The 27,578-nt window shown below is 39.4% G+C and overlaps 2 protein-coding genes and 1 long non-coding RNA gene across 5 annotated transcripts; 2 read left to right on the top strand and 1 right to left on the bottom strand.

Moving 5' to 3' along the window:
- Window positions 1-1,691: 1,691 nt before the first annotated feature.
- Window positions 1,692-4,178, bottom strand: mrps34 (mitochondrial ribosomal protein S34). Its single transcript, XM_041998710.1, has 4 exons — window positions 4,094-4,178; window positions 3,476-3,858; window positions 2,685-2,727; window positions 1,692-2,152 (listed from the first exon to the last, which is right to left on the bottom strand). Exons 2-4 carry the CDS (start codon window positions 3,791-3,793, stop codon window positions 1,854-1,856), a joined length of 660 nt encoding a protein of 219 aa, XP_041854644.1. The 5' UTR covers window positions 3,794-3,858; window positions 4,094-4,178; the 3' UTR covers window positions 1,692-1,853.
- Window positions 4,179-6,865: 2,687 nt separating this feature from the next.
- Window positions 6,866-18,379, top strand: spsb3a (splA/ryanodine receptor domain and SOCS box containing 3a). Of its 2 annotated transcripts, XM_041998690.1 has the most exons (7): window positions 6,866-7,060; window positions 8,189-8,401; window positions 14,637-14,817; window positions 15,046-15,233; window positions 15,321-15,423; window positions 15,508-15,633; window positions 16,719-18,379. In XM_041998690.1, the coding sequence occupies exons 2-7, from the start codon at window positions 8,276-8,278 to the stop codon at window positions 17,108-17,110; spliced, it is 1,116 nt and encodes a 371-aa protein (XP_041854624.1). In that variant the 5' UTR covers window positions 6,866-7,060; window positions 8,189-8,275; the 3' UTR covers window positions 17,111-18,379. The 2 variants fall into 2 exon arrangements, with proteins under 2 accessions (XP_041854624.1, XP_041854633.1); XM_041998699.1 differs by lacking the exon at window positions 6,866-7,060 and having other exon boundaries at window positions 8,263-8,401; window positions 14,642-14,817.
- A 3,141-nt stretch (window positions 18,380-21,520) lies between these two features.
- Window positions 21,521-26,780, top strand: LOC121647268. 2 transcript variants are annotated; one of them, XR_006011819.1, is made up of 4 exons: window positions 21,521-22,120; window positions 22,964-23,093; window positions 23,180-23,726; window positions 25,753-26,780. It is a non-coding gene; the product is annotated as an uncharacterized LOC121647268 (long non-coding RNA). The 2 variants fall into 2 exon arrangements; XR_006011818.1 differs by lacking the exon at window positions 25,753-26,780 and having other exon boundaries at window positions 23,180-24,615.
- The last annotated feature ends 798 nt before the right edge of the window (window positions 26,781-27,578 follow it).

The raw sequence follows: 27,578 nt of genomic DNA, 5'->3' as shown, positions 1-27,578 counted from the left end.
AATTTAGAAAGGTGCTAAATGGTTACTCAGTACCTGTACAACATCCCATCATACCCACCCTGGATAAAATGTAAAGTAATCCGACAGCCACAGGAGAAGAAGGCAGGAAAAAGTTACGTTTTTCCCCAAGAAAGGGAACTCAGGTTAGGAAACGAAAGAGAGGGCGAAGTAAATTCAGTAGTCGTCTCAGAGTGAAGGCAATACAGGCTTCATTTAGGGACAACACAGATTAGTTAATAAGTTAAAGTTATACTGACAGTCACGCGATATTAAGATGGAAAAACAGCTAAACTTTTTTTAAAAAATCTTTTTATTCAGGCAAGTTTCTATCATTCACATTGTTACTGCCTCAGGTATTTAAAAAAATAGATGAAGATGACTACAGAAAGTTCAAATGATTTTGTCCACATTGCCTTCCTCGAATTTTCTTCAGTCCATTTGGTCCAGATCTCATAAAATTCTATATATATATGTACAGGCATACGTACAGAATATGGGAAAACGGGAAACAGCGACACCAACGGCACAGATTAAAATCAAGGAAATGGTGTGAAATGTGAAACATTTGTGCACAATCCTTTCACACCACATGTTAGATATTAAAGCTGTTTGCAGAAATTAATAAAGACACACATTTGATATTAATTCAATCTCTGGGGGAAAAAAATGGATTTTCTGGAAAGGGGAAGATGATATTAATAAGAACCTCAACCACTAAACTATGTTCTGTCATTGTGAAACAAAACTTACATGGTATAAAATACATCCAGCTAAATAAGGTGGACAGTCTGCTGCCAGCATGGACCAGTATGAAAAGTAGCTTTGGTCCTTCATTCCACCAGAGCGGGATGCAGACTGGAGGCAGGAGGTCTAGAAGTGAAACACACAATAGGTGGATTTCCTTTTATTTATTTTTTCTTACACAATGCTTTTTTAAATTGTTGTCCCAATATCTGTCAAGACAGTCTTTATTTCCCACAACTCCTTGGCCTTCTCGGTAATAGTGGTGATTGTGTCCCTCTGCACCGCCCGCCCAGCTGGAGCACCCAGCAACTAGAAAGGAATATTATTTCATTCTAAATAAACTGCTACTGATCTCAGATGTATCTGTACGTATTTATTTTATAAATTAAAACAAATGACTAAATTACTGGCATCATTACTGTCATTTAGCACACGCTGTCTCCAAAGCGTTCCTCACTCCGGGATTTAAACTTCCATCTCCTGCATGGCAGACAGATGCTCTACAGACTGCGACATCCAGCCATACGTTCCGATGCCTCCGGCGGGTCTTGCCTTCTGACACTGCGATGACAGCATCTACCACCTGCTGCCACTATTCTGCCTTTCTGACACAAGTAATGCCCACACCGTGACCACCAGTTAAACATTTTTATGTGGTCCATCAACATCTCAGTCTCACACCCTGAAAAATTCCACTTTTTCCATTCCCTCGTATGCGCCCGCTTTAGTCGTTTCTGATTCATAAACGGAAACAGGCGTAGGACATGCCTGCGCACTCTTTAATAAATCTGAAAGTTGAAGGGTGCAGCATTTCCTGTTTGCACTGCAGACGCCACCTGTAGTTTGCTTTGCTACGCACAGTTTGATAAATGAGGCCCCAGGACGTCTGTCAACCTCAATAACAGCATTTCCTTTTTTTTTTTTAAATAAGCAACACTTTAATGAGCCATGTTTTATCTAAAATTTAATGTTTAACATCACCCAGATAAACACACATACAGGTCTGTAGCAGATGAACAGAAGAATCATTTCAGTCCAGTATCAAGCAGGGCATTAAGCCACAAGTGCTCAAAGATTTTTTACCCTTGATGTTGAGAAGCACATCATTTTCAAACAGCCGTGCCATCTTTACTCTGACGCTCTTGTTCCTGTTTGCAGAAATAGTCTTTGTTAAGCAGCACGTCCCTTTTCAGTGGCAAGGCCGGCTCCTTTGACAATGTGCTGCCTTCTGCTTTACTTCGCTGGGCCAGGAGCATGGCACGAAGCAGGGGAGGGTAGGGGACGTAGCGCACAGGTGGCTCAGGAAGTGGCGTGAAGTCCTTGAACTGCTGCTCTGTGTGTTTGGGAATTAGACGCCAGTCATGGTACATCACTTTGTCCACCTCCTTCACTTCACTCTCTTGTTTTCCTGTCAAGTAAAATTAGTTTTTAAAATAAAAATCCCTCATTTTATATCAATACATACTACATACTTTCTCTTTCATTCAATACAATTAAAATGTCTGTGTGAGTATGAAAAATCAACTGAAATGGTAATGTTGGTGTATAGTACTGAGCAGAAATAGTAAGTTATTCTGAAAGTGTCCTTTTACATAGAAATCATGAATAATTCATGAACAACTCTTCAGCAGCAGCTGCTCAGGGAATAAATGAGTGCCACAATTCTCAAAGAACAAAAAATATATAACGAATAAACATTAAAAAGTAAGACACCATTTAATATTTGTTTTTCTTTTCCAAAATGCCATCTAATTTAACATACTTTAAGGTAAAAAATACTGCTGTCATTATGTTTAAGCTAACATATTACTTTGTTTGCTATAGTTTCCACATGACAACGTTCCCATTGTTAAACGCAGAGCACAATAATAGAGAAATTAGGTTAATATAAAATAACTCAAACTCTGGTTTTAAATCAAATCAACAGAACCTAATCTTACCTTTATAGGTGAGGATTCCCCATGCCTTGCCGTGATCCATGTTCTAGCAAACACAAAGAAACGAGTACTTTAGTTACACAGAATCTTTTACTCAATACAAATATGACTTTCACTTGTTTGCACTCTTGATTTAATGTCGTGGCGGTTAATAGTCACAGGATTGTAACATATTCACCAGAAGGCTGAAATATACAGATACACACGCATTCACGATTACTGTAATTACAATAACATACTGCTCAGAACAATTACCTCTAATGGAATCCTATCATACCAAACGTAGAATAGTACAGAGTTTCTTCCCCATGAACATGTTCATTGCAAATGATATTCTACCTTAATAATAACAGAATATATAATCCATCCATCCACTCACACACATGTAAGCTCTGCAATGAACATTGAAATTGGCTGAACTTAAAAGTGAGATAGCTTTTATCCAATAGTAGCTGCATGGATTTGGTTTGGTTTGAGGTTGAACATCGGCCCATTAAGAGGTGTAATTTGTAACATACATCGACCAAATCATTTAATCTGGATCGCCAGATATGGACCTTTAAGAGTCCAAATTATTTAGACAACTTGGGATGTGTATTTCCCTCTATTCAGCATTTGGTTATTCTGATCTCTCTTTCTGAACACTTTATTTTGCAAACATGAAGGAGCAACAGAAAAAACTTTAAAATTGCAATTTCCCTATGGGAATATGTTCTCAGTGAGACAGGTTCAATTTTTTTGAGTGTAGACCTGGATCACTTCAGCCAGCCACAATGAAATCACCCAGCTCTCACCTCAGATGTGTAGTCCACCTTGACCTTGGTGATCTGCCAGTAGCTGGGCTCTGTGTGGTCTTCCAACCAGGATTTGCGGGTGAACATACGACCCACTCCAAACATTCTCATCCCTGCCAGAAGGGAGAAGAGGCGGCTCTCTCTGCGGACATCCTGCCAGGCCAACACAGGCAGCATCTTCCCAGTGAGGGGTCGTTTCATCGTCTCATAATCCAAGGCGTACTTCTGGGACTCCCGTGGCCGTGACTTCAGCTCTCTGTACGCCCTGATCTTCCGAGCCATTTCTGCTATCAGGCGCAGCCTCCTTTTCTTCGCCATGACTGTACGATTTACTACAGAAACCCCTTCACAATCCTCACTGACAAACAAAGGCCCCCGATATCCTTAAAGTAGAAATTAATTGTTACACTTGAAGCTCATTGCCTGTTAGAAAAAACGTGACAAACATTTCAACACGGTAGCAAGAATTCATACACTCAAATTTGCGCCTGTACCTAAGTGCAAAAAGAAATGTGTTCAAAATGAGTAAAAAAAAAAAAAAAAACGCCTGACATACGTTAACCACGTGATGTTATACTGTCAAGAATGATAATATTGTGAAAATATCATTTAAAATACCTGAACGCGACTGGAGAGCTGTATTATCGCTTGACCTCGAAAAGTAGCAAGCAAGGTAGACAACTTCCGCTCAGCTGGTCCTAACTGAAATAGTCCCGTGTGAATTGGAAGTGTACTTTGGTTCCGCAGGCGAATAAGTTAGCGCTGAATACATAAAGCAAAAACAGCTAAATTAAAAAAGATATGGTCTCTTTTTTTTACCTCGCTGGTAAACGTTATGAAATTAAGGAAAAGAAAAAGAGAAAAGAAAGGAAAGGAAAGGGTAGTGCTAAAAGAATAATAATAATAATAATAATAATAATAATAATAATAATAATAATAATAATAATAACGGGTTATTATTATTATTATTATATTACTATTATTATTGTTGTTGTTGTTGTTGTTATTATTATTATTTTTTATTGTTATATTTTATATTAAAAACAAGGTGGGTATAATAACTAGGTCAAGTGATCTACTGTATGTGTCTGTGTCTACAGAAGAACTAGACTAGATTGAATACTTGCACATACAGTAAGAGTGAATGTGTAAAAAAATTAAATAAATAAACAAAATCCAATAAATTTCAAAATGTTTTTAAAAAGACAACCTTTTCACAAATCCTTGGCGTCCTACTTCAATGGGTTAGCCTCTTTCCCGCCAACCATTGCTCCGGCACTCCTCCACTAGCTTGGAGTTCTTTGCTCTCTTTATCTCATGGGCCTCCTCCATCCAGTCTTCCCACAGCACAATGAGGTCTAAGAGAATGACCTGCTTGGATGCTACTAAAGTGACAACAATGTCTGGCCTTGATGTTGTATTGGCGACCGCTTCTGGGAACTTCAGCTGCTTCCCCAGATCAACTTGGGGAAGCAGTTAAAATTGTTAAACAATAATTAAGAAGGTTTCTGGAGCAAGGGCTTTTTGAAGCATTATGTTGCAAAGAATAATTTGAATAATCAATCCTCTTGCTTATCTCTGATTTAACTTGTAATTATGACTGTGAACAAAATCCCCTTAAACGCTCATTCTTCCATTAACAAATAATACACTAAATTTAGGTTGCAAATGTAACTTTTGTGCTCACAGATTGTAGACACAAGAGAAAATCAGTTATTTAAACAACATAGCAAGCTCTAGTTATGATTAAGTTATTCAGAACTATGAAATTTTCCTCTATAGAAATTCTCAGTTGTCTTTGATGCTTTTTTTTCAGCCTCCCTGGTAAGGTCTATTCAGGGATCCTGGAGAGGAGGGTCTGTCGGATAGTCGAACCTTGGATTGAGGAGGAGCAGTGTGGTTCTTGTTCCGGTTGTGGAACAGTGGACCAGGTCTACACTCTCTTCAGGGTCTTGGAGGAGGCATGGAAGTTCCTCAGCTAGTCTACATGTGCTTTGTGGACTTGAAGAAGGCGTTCAACCTTCTCCAAGTCCACATCCGAGGGGTTGAGGGGATCTGATTTGGTGGCCTCAGGATTGGGTCTCTGCTTTTTGCAGATGATGTGGTTCTGTTGGCTTAATCGGCCATGGTGTTCAGCTCTTGCTGGAGATATTTGCAGCTGAGTGTGAAGCGGCTGGGATGAGAATTGGCACCTCCAAATCCAAGACCATGGTCCTCAGCTGGAAAGGGCAGTGTTTTCTCCAGGTCGGGAATGAGGTCCTGCCCCAAGTGGAAGAGTTCAATATCTCAGGTCTTGTTCACGAGTGAGGGAAGGAAAGAGTGGGAGATTGACAGGTGGATCGGCGCAACTTCTGCAGTGATGGTGACTCTGCATTGGTCTGTCGTGGTAAAGAAGAAGGAGCTGAGCCAAAAAGCAAAGCTCTCGATATACCGGTGGATCTATGTTTCTACCCTCACCTATGGTCACAAGCTATGCTGAGTGACTGAAAGAACAGGATTGCGAATACAAGCAGCCGAAATGAGTTTCAGCAGCAGGGTGGCTGGCTCTCCCTTAGAGATAGGGTGAGAAGCTCTGTGATCCGAGAGGGGCATAAAGTAGAGTCACTGCTCCTCCGCATTAAGAGGAGCCAGACGAGCTGGTTCGGGCATCTGGTCAGGATGCCTCCTGGACGCCTCCTTGGTGAGGTGTCCTGGGAACATCCCACCAGGAGGACACCCCGGGGAAGACCCAGGATATGCTGGAACGACTACATATCTTAGCTGACCTGGGTGCCTTGGGATCCCCTGGACGAGCTGGGGAATGTGGCCGGGGAGAGGGAAGTCTGGGCTTTCTTGCTTAGGCAGCTGCTCCCACAACCTGACCCTGGATAAGCAGTAGAAAATGGATGGATGGATGGATGAATGGCTTTTTTGTATTATTTTATATATTTAAGTTTTTAATCCCATCTAATTTATGAATTCATGAATTATAAAGACTAGATTTAGATTTTTTTTAAGCATTTAGTCAGGCACATTCCATAGAGACAAATTCCATTTTAAAGGAATTAAAGCAAATCCTGTAACAGCCACAAACATGAACCCTTCACAATGTCTAACTTTTCTTTTCTTTTCAGAGTCCTATATAGCTGTCTCTCATCACTCTAGCTAAATTTGCTTTGTCATCTGCACACAGGATAGATTTATTATGACAATATAAATTAATTTAAACACGTTTTGTTTTTGTCATTGAAAATATTATCCACTTTATTTTAATGTGTTTATTTTGTGTGTAGAACTTCTTATGTATGCATTCATTTAAATGTAAAACATTTATATAGGCTGAGTGAATTTAATAATATCGCTTAATTTAATAGACTGAATACTTCGATGTGAAGGAGCGTGATGTGCGCGCGAGCTCCTTCTGAGTTGGCTGTTATTGTTTACGGTCACACTCATAGGAAGTAGGTCATGGAAAAACGAAATGAGACGAGGCGATTCACTTATTCAGTTGTAGTGTCTTAACCATCTAGTATTACGCTAAGTCAAGGAGCATAATCTCGTTTGTGTTGCCGGTTTTATGTGATGCAACTAGTCAACAACATACAGGTAACGTTGACGTGAGCCTTTTGATTCCTGGTTGATAGCAGCAAGCAGCTAACAACAGCTAGCTACATTACGCTAGCATCACCAGCTAGGTCCTGTCAACTGATTGTCTAATAAAACGTTAATGCACTATACTAACCACCAATATGGCAATTTAAATACATCATAATGGTAACGAACCGGCATAAATGTTAATGTTTGGGTTTTGTTTTAGCCTGCTAACATGCTAATGCATGCGGAGCTTAACGGACTGAATCTCAGGAGTTAGCTAGCGTTAGCTTCTCGTCTTAGCCAGGCTGTGTGCCTATCTAAGGGTAGTAAGGAAGAAAACATAGCGCATTTGATGTTGATTTCCAGCTAATATATATGATCTGTGAATAATTATGAAACTACAGTTAATAAGGTAGGATTACGTGATGTAGTTTGGATGATGTGTTAATGGGCTTGATGTTTTTGTGATGTTCCTTTAAATTGGGTAGGAATATATCAGCGTTGAGCATGTAGTATATATGTGTGTGTGTGTGTGTGTGTGTGTTAGAAATGTGTACAGTATTGTGGGTCTTTAGTGGAACTACAATGACATTTTGGAAAACATATTTTAAGATACTCATTTAGCTAGAACCCCTTTAACAAAGCAGCTAAATATTTGTCGTTTTTATTGTGTTTTCTTAACTATGGTTGCTTTCTGTTTTGTGACATCTAATTGCTTTTGCAAATATTTATTTGTGAACTGTTTTTTTTTTTTATATAAAAATGTGTTTTCTATTGTGCCTTCTTTTATATTGTTTTCACAAAATTTGTTTATCAAGATATGTTCTATATAATATTATGTTTTTGACCTCAGATCCACTGCAATTACACGTTAGTGCTGGCAAATATGATTACATTACAGTACTTCTCAGTAACAAATAACAAAGAAACCAGAATTATATTGTTAGGAAAACAAAAAACTAAACAAAACACAAAGTTTAGTCATACATTGGCATTGGAGGACAGATAAATGCATGCTCCCATTGTGCACATAAATGTGTAAAAATCTGAAAGCAGCCATTTAAAAGGAAGCTCTGGTTATCTGACAGTCATCTTCATTGTTGCCTTTAAGGATAATCATCTTGTCCTGTTGTTTTTCAGCATTTAGTCTAATGCTGTTCTTCAAACCTCTGGACTTAAACGTGATTCAGTGCCAAGCTATTCTACTTGTGAGACTCTGTTGCTGCCATGTCGAGGCGAAGCAGGAACAGCCGTGCATGGCGATATGTTTGGGGTGGGATACGCCGGGATGCTGATGCTCGGGCTCTTGTGTTGGCCTCTGAAACTGAGGAATGGAGCTATGACCGCCTAGAGGTAAGCATACATTCCGTGAAGAGGTTTGAGGTATCAGTGGAAATGCAAGTTATTGTGCATAATGATACAGTAGATAAAATGTGTCATCAGGAAATTATCTGAAATTAACATCAGTCAAGAGTGGAGTAACTCTATGAAGGCTATCTGCTATACTGATGGGTAAATGTTGTGAATGTTTGTGCCAAAATAGTCATGTACTGCTTTCAGTAACATTTATGAATCAGCTCTTTTTTCCATTCTGCTGTTTTCATCAGAGTTCGACATGTTGCCCCTGTTACCCACCCATTGGTATTCTGCCCTAGTCTGCCTGTGTTTGATTAGGACCTGACACTTTCACTTAGCCTTTAACCATTTAACCTATTGGCAAATTTCAAGTTTCTCCGAAACTAGCCAGTTTGTAACGTGTGATTTTAGAGGTTCGTGGTGGTCGGCAGATGAAACACACAAAGTCAGAGTGCTAGAATAAGTGTGTCAGGTTTATTCCCCGCAGCTCATGACACTCATCATTACATCTCAATGGGTTCAGCCTTATAAGCATAGCATAGCTTGCCCTACCTTTGACACGGACTGGAGAGCCAACAGTCCCGGTAGAGTGGCTTAGAAAACCCCGGCTGGGCGTTCGTATACGTAACCCGCAGCAGACTCTACCGAGATGTGGGATTTCCCCGTCTTTATACTTATTTAGAAAAAACACAACATCGCATGAGAGAGAGGATGGCCAGTCCTTTCCCACAGGCGAGGATGAGTCCTGAGATCCTGTCTTGTAAACATATTTACAAGACACCCTTTTCTCACCCTTCCAAAGATAGGCAGTTACACAGTTCCCAAAACAAGCAGAATAATATAACATGCAGGTGGTCACTTGGGAACAAGCAGTTATATAACACCAATAGTATACAGATGGTCATTTTAGGACACAAATTAGATATTCCCATATCATTCCACCTCTGGCCTAAAATGGCCTTAATTCATAAAACTTTCACCTTCCCAGATAACATCATCATCTTCAGTATGGCCAGGAGCATGTTGATACTCCTGGCAGATAGTATTGACCCAATGACACACAAAATCTAACAACTCCATTCGCGTGGCATATACATCATTGTGCACCCATCGATCTTGATTACTCCAGTGCATATAAGTGAACTGATCTACATCAGTATCTGTATCCACAGTTACATGATAACACATCGTTCCATAAGGTCCATCTTCTGCTAAAATATGTATGTGCATCATCTTAAGGCAGTGTGATATATGGTCCTAGACAATCGTTGTTTAATCCGGCGTATATAAAGGCATGTTAATACATTGCATAGCGTCAACACACATAAAATAGCCACAAGAATCAATAATGGTGGAGCTACATATGTTCTAGCGGTGACAGACATTCCTGAAAAAATGTCCCACCAGTGATGAGCACTGTCCATCTCCACCATCTTTGCTGCATGCAAAACCTGTTCCCGGTTAACTAGAGTTGTTACTAAGGCACGGGTAACATTCTGAGAATGGCTAGACATAATATCTTTAAGATCACGGGAGCGAGACAGTGCACTTTGGAAACGCTCCAGAGAAATTCGCCATGGTAGGTGTAACACTTTCCACTGGACAGCCGTCAGATGAGATTCTGTGGTAAAGTTAGTCAACCTGTAAGTTACATTGTGCCAATGCCATAGGTGTAAACCTTTTAAACAACCTGAGAACGGTACAGTAGGCAACTGAGTATGGTTGTGAGTAGTAGCTACGCAAAGGGTGTTGGGGCCCACTTGCCATAGCATGTCGCTAGCTGGTTCTATAAACCATTCACACAGTGCCGTGTCTCCTGTAAAGCATGGATCTCTATACCCTTTAGATAAGAGGCAGGCTTGGCCTCGATCAGTAGTTTCACAGTCCTTCAGGTCATACGTGTGATTAGTTTGGGGACTAAACCATTCACCGTAAGTTCTCAAAAACATATACTTATTATGTACGACCAATGGTAATACCTGAAACTTACAGATGGTGATTACTTGAGTAACATTCCACTGTATCCAACTTACTGTACACATGGTCATATTACATCGAGTCTGTTCAGGTTTTATTTGTAACCATAAAGCATCAGATATATCAAACAATCGTCTCCATTCATTTGGGTTAGGTGTAGTTATTACCCGTACAAACCTCTCCTCCTGTAGTCGGGAATATATCACCTGTAAACCACACACAGTTGCATCAATAGCTTTGGTTACATTTATTAAAACATCGGCAGTGTCATTAAACAATCTAGTTTGCCATTTCAACTGTTGTTGTAAAATGATTGCAGTCTCTTTTTGGGGTCCTATAGGGACCGGCATCCAGTTCCCCAGGCGATGAACGGCCTGGCTAGCTTTATTTCCAGTGTTGGGCAACATTGTCCAAGTGATTTCTCCTGTTCGAACCACAGCGTGTGCTTTTTCCTGGCAGGTCGTCACCAGTGGAGCTGTATGATTTTTAATTACTAGTTCCTTTGGCAATGCGTCCACTGGGTAAATAAAAGGGTTAGTCCGATTATCTATGGTTGTAGCATTTCTTAACTGATAAATTGGCAATGTAACAGGCCTCATTGTTGTTGCGTTCCTCCAGCCCATTCGAAACTGAACCACTTCCTCCATCGACTGGTGGGGGGTCATCGCAGTGACAGTGAGGGCAGCTAGCAGCATGCCCCAGCAGGCAGCACCACCAGGTCTCAGGCGGGCCCTAGCGAGGATCCTTCTGCGTCCCCTCCTTATTGGATCTTCCGATCAACCTCCTCCACTCCCACTCAGACATCCACCAGGCACACCAGGCTGAAAGAGACACATGACTTCAGAAGAATATAGCACACAGCATTAGTCTTTTAAATCCAAATCCCCCTTGACCTCTAGTAGTAAACACCTGTGGTGTTGTTATTTCTTGCACCATTGTCATATTACATGGTTTTATTACCAGCTGAGCTATTTTGTCACCTTTAGTGACCACAAACGGTTCAGCAGCTATATTTACTTGTCAGGTCCAAAACCTGCTGAGCCGTGGCTCGCAGTGGAATTTAGCATCATTTTGTTTTTTCCACATTTTAACACTTTCGCACCATGACCATTTGAGTGAGTGGTGTCACTCCTTCTGCAAGGGGTCTGTTATTAATTTGTTTAACCACCTCTGGTAAATTGCGCTTCCAATTATCTAAACTATTATCACCTGAGGCTTTCCTCAGTGAGGATTTTAATAATCCATTTAGTCTTTCAATTAACTCATAACTCATCTACCTCTGCCAGAGCCACGATCACACAACTGGACTAAGTCAACCACTTACTGCAACCTATAACTGTCGCTCTGATACTATATATCATATAATTATACAATATTTGTATCCTTTGCACATCATTCAACATTCTGTATCATCTTTGCACATCCTTTATTTACATAGTCATCATCTTGCCACTGCACTTTATCTGCCAATCCACTCTGGATTTCTATCTTTATTTTATTTCTATTTTTTATTCTGTCTAACCCTGCTGCTTGTGGGTGATATGGAATGTGATAAATCCATTCTACATGGTTTTCCCATAACGTTGCCTTTTGATTACTAAATTTACAGGGGTGAACTATCAATACTCCAGAATAAGTATCTACAGCAGTACATGCATATTTACAGTTCTGTGAGACTGGCAATGGTCCAGTAAAATCCATCTGCCAGATTTTCTAATTCTCTTATCATCCCTTGTACAGCAGAAGCAGGTCTGTCTACAGCATTTAACATTAATGTCAACACCAGGGGTCTGTAATGTGGAGGACTGGTTTTTATCAGCTGATCCCGTACTGATTTGGGCACATTCATATCAGCCCATGCATCAGCCGTTCCCAGAAACACTCCTGCCCTCATCATTAACTGAGCCATATCCTCAGTCTGGCGACGACGGGTCACTGGTTTTGCCTGATACCAGTCTAACCCTTCAGCCTCGTCCCAGACATCCTCATCCCACTTCATGGGATCCCAACTAGCATCCTCCCGTACCCGTGCAGCCACGGTACGGACTTTGGCAGGGTCAGTACGGCGGGGCGGTCTCCTCCGCATTTGCCACCGAGTCTGAGCCAATCCCACCAAAGCTTTGTTCAAACAGTGATTCAGTGCGTCTTTCTCTGCCTGCATTTTCATTACTTCTTGCCTGGCTAAAGACAGCTGTGTTTCCAACTGTTCTTTTTTCTCCTGCGATACACGCCATGCTGATGCACAAAACCACGCACGCCTCTGAATCCCCCCCAACGGGGATGTCGGAGGAACAACAATTTCTTTAAGCACAGGCAATGCAGCCGCTAGAGAGCCGTCCTTTACAGCATCTCCCCACGGCTCGGGACGACCACCGCCGTCCCGCAGACAGAGCGCAACTTCACTCCATTCGCCAGTCCAACCTGGCACATCAGATTGCTCCACGGCGGGAGGCTTCTTATTATGTTTCATAAACATTTCTGCAGCCACCAAATAACATCAATTACAATGTATTAATTGTTCGTGACGCCAATAATGTAACGTGTGATTTTAGAGGTTCGTGGTGGTCGGCAGATGAAACACACAAAGTCAGAGTGCTAGAATAAGTGTGTCAGGTTTATTCCCCGCAGCTCATGACACTCATCATTACATCTCAATGGGTTCAGCCTTATAAGCATAGCATAGCTTGCCCTACCTTTGACACGGACTGGAGAGCCAACAGTCCCGGTAGAGTGGCTTAGAAAACCCCGGCTGGGCGTTCGTATACGTAACCCGCAGCAGACTCTACCGAGATGTGGGATTTCCCCGTCTTTATACTTATTTAGAAAAAACACAACATCGCATGAGAGAGAGGATGGCCAGTCCTTTCCCACAGGCGAGGATGAGTCCTGAGATCCTGTCTTGTAAACATATTTACAAGACACCCTTTTCTCACCCTTCCAAAGATAGGCAGTTACACAGTTCCCAAAACAAGCAGAATAATATAACATGCAGGTGGTCACTTGGGAACAAGCAGTTATATAACACCAATAGTATACAGATGGTCATTTTAGGACACAAATTAGATATTCCCATATCACAGTTAGAGACAGGAATTCACGGATCTTGCAAAGAAGGGGATGATTGCAGTAGAAAGATGAGTTTGCTAAAGTTTAAGCTGATTAAAATGATTAAGAATAGGATAACTTTATTAAATCTTCAAATTAGGGATTTACCGATATGGATTTTTTAGGGTCGATGCTGATACCGATTTTTTATTTTCTCATCAGCCTTGGCCGATGGCTGATACGGGCTGCCGATTTTCTTGAGCTGATATTTGGAACAGATACTGCTTTATAAAATTTATTGTCATAAAAATGACAATAACAATAATGTTACAAGTCTTTTTTTTAAGAAACATTAAAAAAATGTTTTTAACAAATGTTGCACAAGATTTTGTGCTGTTCTACTTTTAGACTCCTGATGTTCGAGATTTCATAGAAAAAAAACAAGACAGTTTAAAACTCATTGGAATTTTTACTCAACTGAAACTCTTTTATTTGACTTTATAGATCAGTGTAAGGTAACTGTTGTCTGTTAATCAGCTGATCACTGATTGATCAGCTTCTGCGTAAAATCATTCCGCTGTCAGAGAACTAAAAAACGCTGATGGCGTACAAGATTATTTCATAACAAATATAATTTCTTTTAGTGTACTCAGTAAAGTGCACAAAGTTTAAAACTTATCATTGTTTTGAAACTGATGCAGCAGACTTTCCACCAGCACTCTGCTAGTGGGGGAGGAGTAGTGCATGCCCTGCTCATGACTGTGGCATCTCCAACAACAAAGAGCTGTCTGTAGACGCCTTTTTGTAAAATCATGCTGATACGCATCCGCGTATCAGCCAATGCCAATACTAGTTAAAAAAAACGCAAATATCGGCCTGATATATCAGCCGGACGATCGTTATTTCAAATTGCTTTTAACAGTTGCTTAATAACAGTGACAGCAAACAGCACAGCCTATTACAACTGCATGATGTTTTCCACTTGCCCGAACACAGAGTTCATTTACATCAGGCACATGTACTTGTAGAGTCCTGTGGTTTCTGACCTCAGTTGTGAAGCTTCGGAAATGCATGTATCTATTTTTCAGATGCAATGCCCAGTTTGTCCCTTTACAGACTGATATAAAATCTGTGCTGTCTACTTATATAAACACTGCTGCTGACTTTTAATTTTCTTTTAATTGTCTTTCTGATTTTTTTTGCCTGGAAGTACAGTGATTCAGACTCAGAAGCAGACTTTTCAACAGTGATGATTCCTCCAGTCCCCAGTGCAGTGCCTGTTACAGGAGAATCCTACTGTGGTTGTGATTCCCAGGCAGAAACCAACTACAACCCTCGTCTTCGAGGTTTTCACCAAATTAAAGATTGCCGCTGTGGAGAAGATGACCAAGGTCCAAGACAACTACTGTATTTCAAGAAATAACTAGAACTGGAAGCAGCTATGTCATTATTTATAGGCCTTTCTGTCTTTTTTTCTTTTTTTCTTAACCACTGCTACAGAATCATGTCATAGCTGTAATATCATTATGTGCTTATTGATATTCACCAAAACACTGGTTAACAGTAACATTTGAAGTCTTATGTCACTTGTCTTAAATACATGATCTCTCATATTTTAGAGTTTGACTGGGTTTGGGATGCCAGCAGCCGATCAACAGCAACATTACTGAGCTGCGACAATCGCAAAGTGAACTTCCACTCAGAGTATAGCTGTGGTACAGCAGCGATCCGTGGCTCTAAAGAGCTGGCTGAAGGCCAGCACTTCTGGGAAATAAAGATGACATCTCCAGTGTATGGAACAGACATGGTAAACCGCCAGTCTCCCAACTCCTTTACTGTAATCTGACTTAGCAAAAGTTTATTTGTGCCTAAGTGATTATTCATTTCTTAACAGATGGTTGGTATTGGAACGTCTGATGTCAACTTAGACAAATACAGGCATACGTTCTGTAGCCTGCTGGGAAAAGATGCAGACAGTTGGGGTCTTTCTTACACAGGTAAGATTCATAGGAGGTGTGATGATATAAGAGAAACTTGTTGAAATGGATCTCTTTTTAAATATATACTCCTTTTTTCTTTAGGCTTGTTGCACCATAAAGGTGACAAGATGAACTTCTCCTCCCGGTTTGGACAAGGATCTATCATTGGAGTTCATTTGGACACGTGGCACGGCACACTGACTTTCTTCAAAAATCGAAAGTGTATAGGTTGGTACAAAGTCCACTGTTGATTAAAGTTCAGAGTAATTATGTTGCACAGATGTCTGATTGGAGTTTGAGTTGAGTTAGTCTGAGGGACTAAAATGTCTTGATTATTAAAAAATATTGATGCATTTCATTGAAGGTTTGCTTAAGACATTTAACTTTTACCAGCTGATTGCAAAGTGGAGAAAGACAGAAAATAGCAAAGTGTGAAAAGAGACCAGTCCAGAAAAGAATAGAGACTGTAAATGTGAAGTTAAGCAAAAGGAATACAGCTACAGACGGTGTTTATCATAAAATGGAATGAAAATATCTCAATAATTAAATTAAATATTTGATCAGAAAGGATTTAGTGCACTGAGTGGACATGACAAGAATGTTTATATTAAAGTCATTGTTAGATTATGTGCAGGCTAGTAAGGTGCAAAGTCAAATACAAAGTAATCAGACTCCTTGATTTGCTCCCAGTGGACATTGTAAACACTGAATGCTATAAAGGGAGTAACAACAGGTGTTTAGGAATTGATTTCTTAACCCTGAAAATCAAGGTGTCACATTTAAATGGTTTAAAATCTATAATGTGATGTACTTTTTTAAAAAAAAAAAAAATAATGTAGCTCTTTATGAAAAATAGTTATCACCTGATTACTGAAATAACGCAGCAGTGTTAACCAAGAACAAGTATGCACATGCTCATGTCTAGAGGGCACCAGAGTCCTTAAAAAAGAACTATGCAACTGCTTGTAAAGCACTGTTATAAATTATGTGAAAGCAAAATTGGAAGATGTTGCCATTTGTCCATATAAATAATAACTATCAGTGCTTTTTTAAAAACAATTAGGAAAGAATTTAAAGTAATAATCCTGCACAGCCTTGCATACAGGTGAATCAACTGTGTTTATTACATCATTTGAACCTTTGAAGAGGAAAGTTTTCCATGTTAAAGACTGAAAGTCTGCACATTAAGCCCATACTTGTTATAACTGTCACTTTATTAGGCCTTGTTTTATGCTAAAACTGCTAAACTGATTTTCCTTTGCCTTCAGGACAAACGGTGGGCTGTTTTAACATTTTTATCTTCCTTCTTCTAGGTGTTGCAGCCACAGAGCTACACAATAAGAGGTTATATCCAATGGCCTGCTCCACAGCAGCCAAGAGCAGCATGAAGGTGATCAGATCGTGCTCTGTGCCCACTTCACTGCTGTACCTTTGCTGTGCCCGTCTTCGCCAGCTGGTACCAGACTGTATAGATACCCTGGATGTGTTGCCTCTGCCTCCAGGCCTGCGTCAGCTGCTCCACAACAAACTGGGTTGGGTGCTTAGTCTAAATGGTGGCACCACAGGAGAAACCTCAGATGGACCTGAGCAGTCCTCACATTTGCCTGGCCCCTCTTTGGCTGGACCATCCCTTTCTGAGAGTGACTCTGAGGGTTGTACGTCCGATCCTGAAGCCTATCAGAGGAAAAGATGCCGCTGGACGTGACTGGACAGCTTGAATCCTACCTCCTCTTAAACACTGGCAGACATTACTGTTCTGAGGCATCCGGTCTGATGTTACCTTCCTGCCTCAAGCTGTTTTCAACTTCAGTGTTATTCAGTAGTAAAGAAAATAACTACAATTGATAGAGCAGAGGGAGCGGTACATCGCTGGAAAACTGTGTTTCTGCCTGCACATTATTTACTGTGATCTTTATTCATGCCATTCAGACATCTTCATGTTATCATGTTTTCAGTATCCAGACCAGTCCGGTAATAAGTGCAAATATATGATGTATTTTAATAACTAGTTTGTTGCCATTTGTGTATGAGGATTAGTGACGTGCAGGAATGTTATGTACAGTGTAACACTGACGTCAAGTACGGCCAAATTTTGATGGTCATGGTATATTTACAAATGGGGCTTTTGAGAAAAGCTGATATTTTCTGTGTCTTGTATGCAAACAATGTGTCTTTCTGAACCTAAATATTACCAGTGTGTCACCAAAGTAGTCGGTTACCTGTTTCACTGGCATCTACTTATTTTTATTAGGTTGTCAAAGCGAGAATCGGTGGATATTCTTATTAAAGACAAACCTGAATGCACTTTGCAGATTTTAGTCCTCTAAAAACTAAAATTTTTATTTTTTGTCTGTTACGGAATATTAATAATCTGTAAGCTACACCTCTGATTGCTTAAATGAGTCATTATTTTTATTTCTAACGTTTTTTCTGATGGCAACATCCATCTATATAGATTAATTAATTCTGGTCATCAGAACAGCTCGTCATTCAGACGTTCTTTGGATAACTTTGTTCTCACACCTTTTTTTGGTTTTGTTTTATTTTATAGCATTTTAAAAAGTGATTTTCTATGCTAATAGTTTTATTGTTTCACTTTTTGTACTGATCTGTTTATGCAACAATATTTTTTGTGTATGTTTTCTTAAATCCTTGTTCTATCTGTTGTTAATCAGCAAGATTTAACTCTAATCTCAATCCTTTGCAGTGGAGTCCATAAGCAGAAAGTAACAACATAAATGTCTGTATAAACTTGTCTAACTTACTGCGGTCTGATTCGCTCCCCGTGTTCAGTGTCTGTTCCCAGTATATTCCTTTTAATAATCATGTCAAAATATGGCTGTAGATTTGCAAAAAAAAAGTTTGTGAAACCTTCTGTATTTACAGGATTTATTAATCTAAAACTCACAAAATGTGGTCTGAATTAATCCAAGTCATATTTCTCTCTAATATTCTAATAAATTAATGAATCTCTGTACGTTTGTATGTTTTCCATCTGCAAAACGTCTTGTCTCCTTCAGTGTTAATATTGTTGGGGACTTTAGTGCAGTGTTAAGTATCTGGAGATTTTACTGTCAGCACCTGTAAATGATCCCATGGAGGTTTCTTTTAAACATGGTAAGTCCAAAACTTGAAGGTACTACAGTAAATAAGTGGAATGAATTCACCCGAATCACATATAAAGTAACTCAATGTTTAATTTGCCTTTCAATAATTGAGGGGAGAGGTTGTTTGGCTTCAACCTTTCACTTAAAGGAAAAAAAAATTAATTGGATTGAAGTCTGGCAGCATATCCTGGTCAGGTTATACACTGCATTTACTTCTTTGCATGTGCAGCCAATGAAGATTATTCCATCCATCCATCCATCCATCCATCCTTCCTTCCTTCTTTTCCCTATTCCTCCATCCATCCATCCTTCCTTCCTTCTTTTCCCTATTCCTCCATCCATCTATCCTCCTCACCAACTCATCCATCCTTTCTTATCTATCCATCCATCCATCCATCTTTTACACTTGTTAAATCTAATTCTGGTTTGCAGGGATAATTACAACCTGGAAAAAATGCTGAAATCTTCACTTTTGTTGGATGTTCAGCTATTTAGTTTTGGAAAATCACAGATAAGAAAAAATAATTTGATTCAATTTTTAATTAATTTAGACATGGATTTAAAAAAAACAAAAAAACAGGTTCCAGCTCTTACTGCTGATAGATCAGCTTCTCAGGATGGACCCTGGTGATTGTGAAAAATTCCACTATAAGTTTTTAATGAGACTGAGATGACACTGAAATGATATGTTGGTCCTGTAGAAAAGCTTCAATGCTCTTTTTTTGTTGCAAGATCCATTATCAACCTGAAAAATTACTTCAGCATCGCCAAACCTCTCGACTGATGGGGATGAGAAAGGTGTCTAAAATCTCAGTTTACACCTGTAATGATTGCTGTATTACCAGGTGCTTTACCTAACATCAACCCATAAAAGTTGTTTTTTTTTCTTCGGGTGTTCATCTTTAAATGTTTAACTAGACTTCCACCAATCGAAAGTATCAGCATAATTTCCATGCAAAAGTGATTTATCACTAAATACTGAAATCCAAAACTGCACAGTCCACACTGCTTCTCTGTGGCCTTCTGCAACCTGGTTTTCTCCTCTTTAGGTGTTAGGGATGCATACTTTTGACTTTTCTGAGTGTATATGCCATTTCCTTCAGCTGATGTCTTACAGGGCTGCACGGTAGAGTGGTGGTTATCTATCTTACCTTACAGCAAAAAGGTTCCTTGAACCACTGTCAAGCACTTACTGTGTGGAGTTTGTATGTCCTCCCTGTGTATCTGTGGGTTCTTGTTGATGTTTCTAAATTCTCCCAAGCGGTGAGTGTGCTGGTCCTAAGGTAAACCAGTAGCCTGTCCAGGGTTGCCTGTTTAATTCTTTTAATCTGAGTTAAAGTTATTGTCAAAGAACAAGTACAAAAAAGGTTTTCTTTTTTTATTTCATTCACAGAGGATGACATTTTGCTGTATGAGCAGTCACAGAAACTCTAATGTTCATAATAGATCTCTGCAAAATCTGAGACGTTACTTTTTAATTAAGGAGCATTTGCGTTTTAAACCATTTGTGTCAAAGATTTCCTGCAGACTTCCTAATGAGTGAGCTGCAAACAGCTTGAGTAAGTATTCATCTTAAAGTCAACCATTATCATCATTATTCATTGGTTTTATTCAGTTTCTACTGTTTTATAATAGTAAAATTCCTGCATTTTAACATTATGCTGTAAATGTTTGGCCCACTTCCACTTGGACCTGCTGAAGCAGTTTTACTGACATGTTGTGCAAGTTTCATGCAACATGTGGGAGGGATTTAACAAGAGAAGAAACTACAGGGGCCCCTTTAACCCTTGCTGCTGACAGCTGGTAAACAGATGTAGATGCAACACTACATAATGCTCTGTAAAAAAGTTCAGTAAGTATATATTAAGAGTTTGTCTGATATTTATAATTTACCTTCCGCAGGTTCATCTGCTTCTTATAGAGGTCAGAAAACTCCTTCTGTCTCTTTATGGAATCATCTTCAGCACTGCCTGACCCTGACCCTTCATCATACCTGCATGTTGTAAGATGAGTGTTATGAAACAGGTCCGTCATTAATTTATATTAGATAGATTATATAATGATCCACACTGGAGAAACATCCGATCTAAGCTGGACATACTGCAACAACAATTCAATGTCATAACTGTCATCTTGCCTTTCAAAGCCGTAACCCCTCTTCCCTCCTTCATAAGCGTCCGACTGGAACCCGAACGGTCCTTTGGGTTCTTTGCTCTGAGCTGATTCGATCTTGGTGCTGAGTGCAGCCGCTCTCTCCAGCTGGGCTCTCACAAGTCTGGGATTACGACAGTAGTCGCAGGCACCGGCACAGTTTGGCGTCTTGTCCCCAAAAAACTTGGAGATGATGGCATGACGACAGCTGAAGAGGGGATATTACAGTTTTATTTTTTTTTCTCTTTAAACAACGAAAAAATGCAAAATAGACAGAAATCACTATTCATGCAGTCTAGAATAAATGAGTAAAGTAGGTTCAGATGATTTTAAGCAGCATCTATTTTTAGCACACAGCATCATTGAATCATTGATCTCTCAGCTGTTGTGCAACATCTCGCGCAAACATGATCAATGTTTTGTAGTAAAATAAGTCTCTAGTCTTTGTCTCATGACATAAAAAATACTAGTTAACAAAGAACAGATCTGAGCTGTTAGCTTCAGCTCTGAATTCAGATCAGCTAATGTTCCAACATGAGGAATAAATTACAGGAGATTATATCTTCATCTGAAAAGACTCCTTCAGACTCATTTTCCTCAGACATCGTTCAGTTTTTGGACTCACAACTACAGATCACTTCCACATGAGGTCGACTTCTTCCATTACAAACTGCTTCCTAATGAAATCCCTTTGTCAGAAGGGATTTTATCATTAATTTTTATAAAGGACTGCTCTAATATCAGAACCAGTGTTATGTAACAGCTATTCTTCACACAACCACACACCACAGAGACTGTTTGGGAAACAGTCCATCAGTCGAGCCACTTCAACAACCCACTAACTACCTCGCTGGAAGTGGAAACTCTTCCACCTTCTCTTGTGTGAAACAGAAATCTCAGTGAAGGAGGAGGGGAAAGACAGAGAGGCACACAAAGACTCTGTGAGGCAGCAGTCACTCCCAGACAGGACTGTCAAGGAGAAAAGAGCTTTGAAGCAGACGCCAGAGAGTCAAACTACACAGCAGTAAACTACTGTGTGTGTTGCTGACAAAAAATACCAAAGAGAAGAAAACAACACACCTGAGGACTTCTATAAGGAAAGAGAGGAGGGTAAAACTGAAAGATTAAAAGAAGCTTAAAGGAAAAAAGGAATATTTGTTTTTGTGCATCTTCAAATTTTCCTCAAGTCCTTGTCTGCCATCATCAGTGTGTATGGAATAATACTCCCAATCCTAATCTCAAACTGACTGCAAGCCTCAGGCAGCATCTGAATAGCCCTCCTCTGGGTGATAATCTGCAACAGCAAACAAACAAACTTCCAGGGGAGAGGATCGACAGGTGACTCCTACTGAGAAACAAATTTAATGTTTATCATATCTCCTCCACCATGTCTCCTTATAATTTCTGACCAATAGTCTGGGCTTGGATTAGTGAGAAAACAACAGAGACTCTTTCAGGTAAGTTATTTCTGTTTGTACAAGTGCTGCATGAGAAGCAACACAACTTAGAAATACTGCAGACTAAAGCGGAATGTGAGGAATGAGTGTAAAAAATATGAACTTGAGAGGAAAGTTAAGTTTGCCTGCCTTAAAAGAAGGAGGACTGGATAACTGCAGAAAATGTTTGCCTTTAAATTTATAAGTGGCTGTGGAAAAAGTTATTACATCATGTCCTCTGTGTTTGTTCCTCATCGACACAGCATGTTCAGTAAAAACCTGTTTATGGTGTTCAGTATCCTGGTTGTAGTCTAGGAGGTATATTCAAACTTGTAAAAATCAGGATAAAACCTGCTCCAGTTTTATGAAACCTAGATAAAATGCTTCCATGCTTATAACATAAAATGTTTATGTTTAGCACTCAGTTCTTTGTACCACTTCCTAACCCAACTACCAGGAATTTTAGATTATTTCCCTGTTTTCTGGAATTATGCTAAACTATACTTGCTGGGTGCTCAAACAAAATATATACAAACTGTACTTATGTCAAAAGTGTTTGTATTTTTCCACCATGTTTTGTAATGCAATATAACAACTCCTAAAACTAAAAAAGCCAGACCGTCACACCCATTTCAGCAATTCATCAGGAACACAACAGCCCAGTTATATTGAACTTGATACTCCACCCATGACACATTACAGTCCGAACATGCTGCAGAAAGATAGATGTCAGCATAGAAAATGAATCTGATCTTTCAGTAAAGTTGTCTCACAGAAAGTCTAACATGAGTTATGCTGAGCAGACTAAATCAAGATGAGCTCAATCTTTATTTTCTCTTTCTTTAAAAAAAAACAAAAACAAAGGTCCTTACCAAGATGGATGCCAGAGAAGAGACGCTGAACCTCCTGAGCAAGATATGGCTGAAGCTGCATGATCTGCCTGGTGCCCACCCTTTAGTTCTGGGTTCCTTCTTCATCATCTTAAGCTTCATCTGTGAGTCTCAGCTGTTTGTTGCAATACATCTCTTGTCTAGTTTCACAGTCAGATGACCAGGAGACTGCTTATGTGCTCTCCCACAGTCATGGTCCTGCTCATGATGGTGCTGACCTGCGTGAACTGCTGCTGCTGCTGCTGCTGCTGCTGTAAGAACAAGCTGAAGCGACCCGACGTTTGAGTGAATGTGGAATGGAATATAATACAGCATCTAAGCACAAGATGGTTCAGAACAGATTGTTCTCTGCAAAGTCCAAAATAAATGAATAAATAAATAAATAAAACTCATTCTCTAGGAATCCTGCCCATGTATCATACATACAGCAGACAAGGTGTGCACTAAAGAGGCCCAACCCTTGAACAACAAGGCAGCTAACAAACACATAGATATTCTGACACACCTGCTAAAGCTGCCAGGCCTTCGGGGACAATGACATTGCTCAGAGCATCCCTGCATTCTGCAGAGCAACAGCACCACCTCTGGCCTGAGGACAAGGCAGGGCTCTGCTCAACTGTCTTACAAATATTCAGGATCAAACTTGACCACAGCAGATTAGGAAAAAAAGTGATCAACACAGTGTGATGTGAACCCTGAATTCAATATCTGTGGCTGAATTAAAATCAAGAGATATGGTAAGTAAAACTGTTCGAAGTAAGAAGGTATGTGTAAGATTCCTCTTAAGGAGAACTTGCTTTTAGAGCTAAATCTTCTAATTGCAACTAAAATACAAAGAGAGAGCAAGTCTGTTCCCTGCTGTACAGAAGGCAAAATTAAACCTGCATCCTCATGGGAAATTTACTATTATTCTTCTGCACTACAAGTCTATAGACTGTAAAATCAGAAAACAATAAGTTTATGTTTGTTTGTTTGTTTGTGTTCCAACTCTAGATGATTTTATAATTTGACTAACACAATGTAACTTCTGGAGTAAATTAACATTTTAGTTATAATAGCCTTTAGCTCAGAAATGGTCTTAGAGAGAATTCAGTTTTAGAGATTTTAGGGCTCAAAACTTAAGCCAAAGATTTATTTGAATTTACATTCCCTCATATCACTCTTGTTTTAAAGCAAATATTCCTAAATGTGGCCCTGTGACAGAAGGCAACCAGTCCAGTGTGTATTGGAGTAGTGCATAGATTCTATTAGGCAAGAGGCAGAGTAAACCCTGAAAGAGAGACAAAACAATCGACCACTCACACCCACTTCTAGAGGGACTTTACAAACACTAACCAACCAAACAAGCATGTTTGTGGACTGTGAGGGGGGAGGTGGAGAACACTAATGTGCACAGGAGGCTTATTATGTCTTACTATTGTTCTTTTTATTCTGTTATTTGTTGTTCTTTTTATTCTTCCAATGGTATTTAATGTTTATGATCATGCATTACTCTGTAAAGTACTTTTGCTCCTGCGTATTGAAGTTTTAAAATATTATTTGTTGGCTTTAAAAGATTTGTTCACCACCTGTAAATCAGAAGGAAGAGTGTTCAAAAATCCACATTTTTAAAAGAAGGCAAAAACACCAGAGTTTGAGTAGAATTGACAATTCTTTGTTAAGCCAGTAATAAAAAGCAATACATATCTCTTAAGAGGAGGCCTGTTAGCTTAGCTTCTGGTCAACTACTACAAAAAGTGTCGGGACCCTTCGGTTCAGCCAAAAGACCCGCCTAACTAAATTATCCTCCTCATTTATAGTGATACAATGCATTGTGGCTATGTGCGTGCATGTGGTGCGCATTCATGTGAATGTGTATTTTGCAAGGTGGTCCTTCCTTCTTCCGGGAATTTGATTCCTCCAGGTCCTCCTTTTGGGGTACGTCAGAGCTGAAAGGAAAGAAGATGCTTCGCTCTGCCCTGTTATCTGTCTGCCTTTTTGTGCTGACTCCCTTCTACCTGTTCCCACAGTTTTACACAAAGGCTGTACTTTTAATGATTTCTGAGTTACTGGGAAATTCCGTTCTGCTAGGAGTGAATAGATAAGCAAAGAGATGCAACAATATTTACGACCACTCCCTACTGGACATCCAAAACATTGTCAAGGTCGCTAGTTCTTAGCTCTTTTCTCAGTATTGAACTCAGTAGCCCTGTATGAGTTTGTGTCCTGTTTGTGAATGCATTATCTGTGAGCTGTGAAGGAATAATAATAATTAAGCTGTTTTCACCTCAGCACCACTATATAATGTAGCTCTATTAATTAAAAGCAGAGCCTAATGCATGTTACTAAAATCTAAGGATAAAATGTAAATGAATAAATGAATAAAAATGCTTAAATGAGTAAATGAATAATAAATGAGTAAATGAATGAGAATGCTTATAAAATATTTGCAACAGTATAAAATGGACTATTTAAATTAGGGGTGTCCAAATATGGTCCCCAAGGGCGACTGTCCTGCAGGTTTTGAAAGTTTCATGTTTCATGTTTCAAGTTCCGTCATCACATCTGAATCAGATTGACTGGTCAACATGCTGGGGAAGAAGTTGACAACAAGCTGTTGAGGAGAGCTGTTTTATTTGAATCAGGTGTTGGATCATGTAAAACCTGCAGGTCTGCAGCCTTTGAGGACCGGAGCAGGACTCCACTGATTTAAATAATGCACTTTATCAACAGGCCTAAAATTAATTTTGAATATATTTTCTAATGTGCTCCCCTCTTCTACAGGTTCTCCACAGGGTTGTTGTCTCTCTCCACTCTTATACATTCTGCACACTGACGAGTGTCACATTTATGTTATAAAATAGATTTGTTTTAAAGTTTGCTGACGACACGGCCATCATTAGCCTTCTTGAGGATGGTGAGACAGCACATGGGCAGCTAGTGGATGTTTTTATAAGATGGTGTGAAAATTCTTTCCTCCATATAAATGAGTATGGAGGAAAGACAAAACTATAGATATGGTAATCGATTTCAGAAAGTCCCTGTCAAACCCCCCGTCTACTTTTATTAAGGCAGCTGCCATCGAGGAGGTAGACAGCTATGAACATTTGGATGTGGTTCTTGACAATAAATTACGTTTTGAGTCTCACATTGACATCACCTCAAAAACGTTCATAAGAGGTTATTCTTTTTAAGAAAGTTGAGATATTTTAATGTCTGCACTGATGTTTTCTTTTTTACAAAAGTGTAATTGAATCGGTTTTATTCTTTAGTATCATTGCTTGGTTCTGGAGCCTTAGTCTGGATAATAAAAATCGCTTGGGCAGTTTAGTGAAAGCTGCTAGCAAAGTTACTGGATCCCAGCAGGAGGGCCTTTTGGTCATCTAACCCGAAAGAAAGCTCATTCTATTCATTCTAATTTGTTTTGTTGCCTTCGGGTCGTGGCTTCAGGGGCCCGTTAGGGAGGATAAAAGACTTAAAATGTTGTTTGTCCCTACTGCTGTTCACCTACTAAACAGTAATGGCCATTAAGGTGACAGAGTTGTTCTTTTTATTTGTTTTTCGCTGTTCTTGTTTAACCTATTTGAAGCTTATTTGTTTTGGATTGTGTGAATCTCTTTTTTGACATAAGCCATTGGTTCTGATTTTGTTTTTGATGTTTCTCATGTGGTGTGATGTCTGTCTTCTGTTGGTGCTCTGGCTGCAAAATATATATATATATATATATATATATATATATATATATATATATATAAAGGTTTGTTCAGGACCTTAATAATTCTTGTTCTAAATAAATGTTATAGTATCACATAGTTCATTTTCTTTTGTCTATCCAATTTTTACTACACTTGCAGGCAGTTGAAATTGAATACAAAGCTGTATCAGTTTTATGGTGACAACTTAAATATTATTTTAAAAAGATTTCATTTTAAATCTCTAGCTGGAAATAATATTTGCATTGAACCTCCAGCAGTCACTGTCAAGGACTCAAACATTCTCCTATGCAGTGGTTCCCAAACTTTTCTTCAGGACCCCCTGTCATCAACAACAATGTTAGGTGTAGGACTAAATGGAAATGCACTGTAAAAATAGTATGATATGATATGTTGGTGTAACCAAGGATACTTGACAAGAATCACCCTTTCTTTAACTTTATACATTAATAGCTCCATAGTCACCTAATCAGACTCTGTTGGTCAGAACAAGCTTGAGTGAAAACAAACCAAATTTTTGACGCTCTCAGATGTGAAATCAAATCCACTGAATTATCGGCCTGTGATTGCTTTTCAAGCCTTGAGATTGAGTTAGCATCCTAAAACCCATACTTTACCTGCACTTCGAGAGCAACACACCTGATTCAAGTCCTTAAAGAGATTAGTCACTACAACTTTAATAACTGTGTTGGATTATGGAGGTGTTGTTTACATGTGTACAACTTCACAATGCTTTTATGCACGAGGGAACATGCTATCACAGAGCATTGTGATTTATCCCAAACCTGAAAAATAAACATTTACTCACAACACTTTGTTTGCTTGGACTGAATCTTCTGCTTTACTTTATCCTCCCTTACATTCAGTCACTGGCAGTTTTCCTTTTATTCACAAAGC

The sequence above is a fragment of the Melanotaenia boesemani genome, chromosome 2 (genome assembly GCF_017639745.1).
Source record: "Melanotaenia boesemani isolate fMelBoe1 chromosome 2, fMelBoe1.pri, whole genome shotgun sequence".
In the NCBI taxonomy this organism is placed as follows: Eukaryota; Metazoa; Chordata; class Actinopteri; order Atheriniformes; family Melanotaeniidae; genus Melanotaenia; species Melanotaenia boesemani.
The sequence above is the reverse complement of the archived record's forward strand: the minus strand, read 5'-3'. Positions and strand labels throughout refer to the sequence as shown.

Excerpts from the sequence above, each read along its gene's own strand:
- mrps34 (XM_041998710.1), bottom strand. The coding sequence starts at position 3,793 with ATGGCGAAGAAAAGGAGGCTGCGCCTGATAGCAGAAATGGCTCGGAAG. Across the intron at positions 2,728-3,475 it reads AGGTGGACTACACATCTGAG|AACATGGATCACGGCAAGGC; the intron begins GTGAGAGCTGGG and ends TGTGTTTGCTAG. Across the intron at positions 2,153-2,684 it reads GGGAATCCTCACCTATAAAG|GAAAACAAGAGAGTGAAGTG; the intron begins GTAAGATTAGGT and ends TTTACTTGACAG.
- spsb3a (XM_041998690.1), top strand. The coding sequence starts at position 8,276 with ATGTCGAGGCGAAGCAGGAACAGCCGTGCATGGCGATATGTTTGGGGT. Across the intron at positions 8,402-14,636 it reads GGAGCTATGACCGCCTAGAG|TACAGTGATTCAGACTCAGA; the intron begins GTAAGCATACAT and ends TTTGCCTGGAAG. Across the intron at positions 15,634-16,718 it reads CAAAAATCGAAAGTGTATAG|GTGTTGCAGCCACAGAGCTA; the intron begins GTTGGTACAAAG and ends TCCTTCTTCTAG.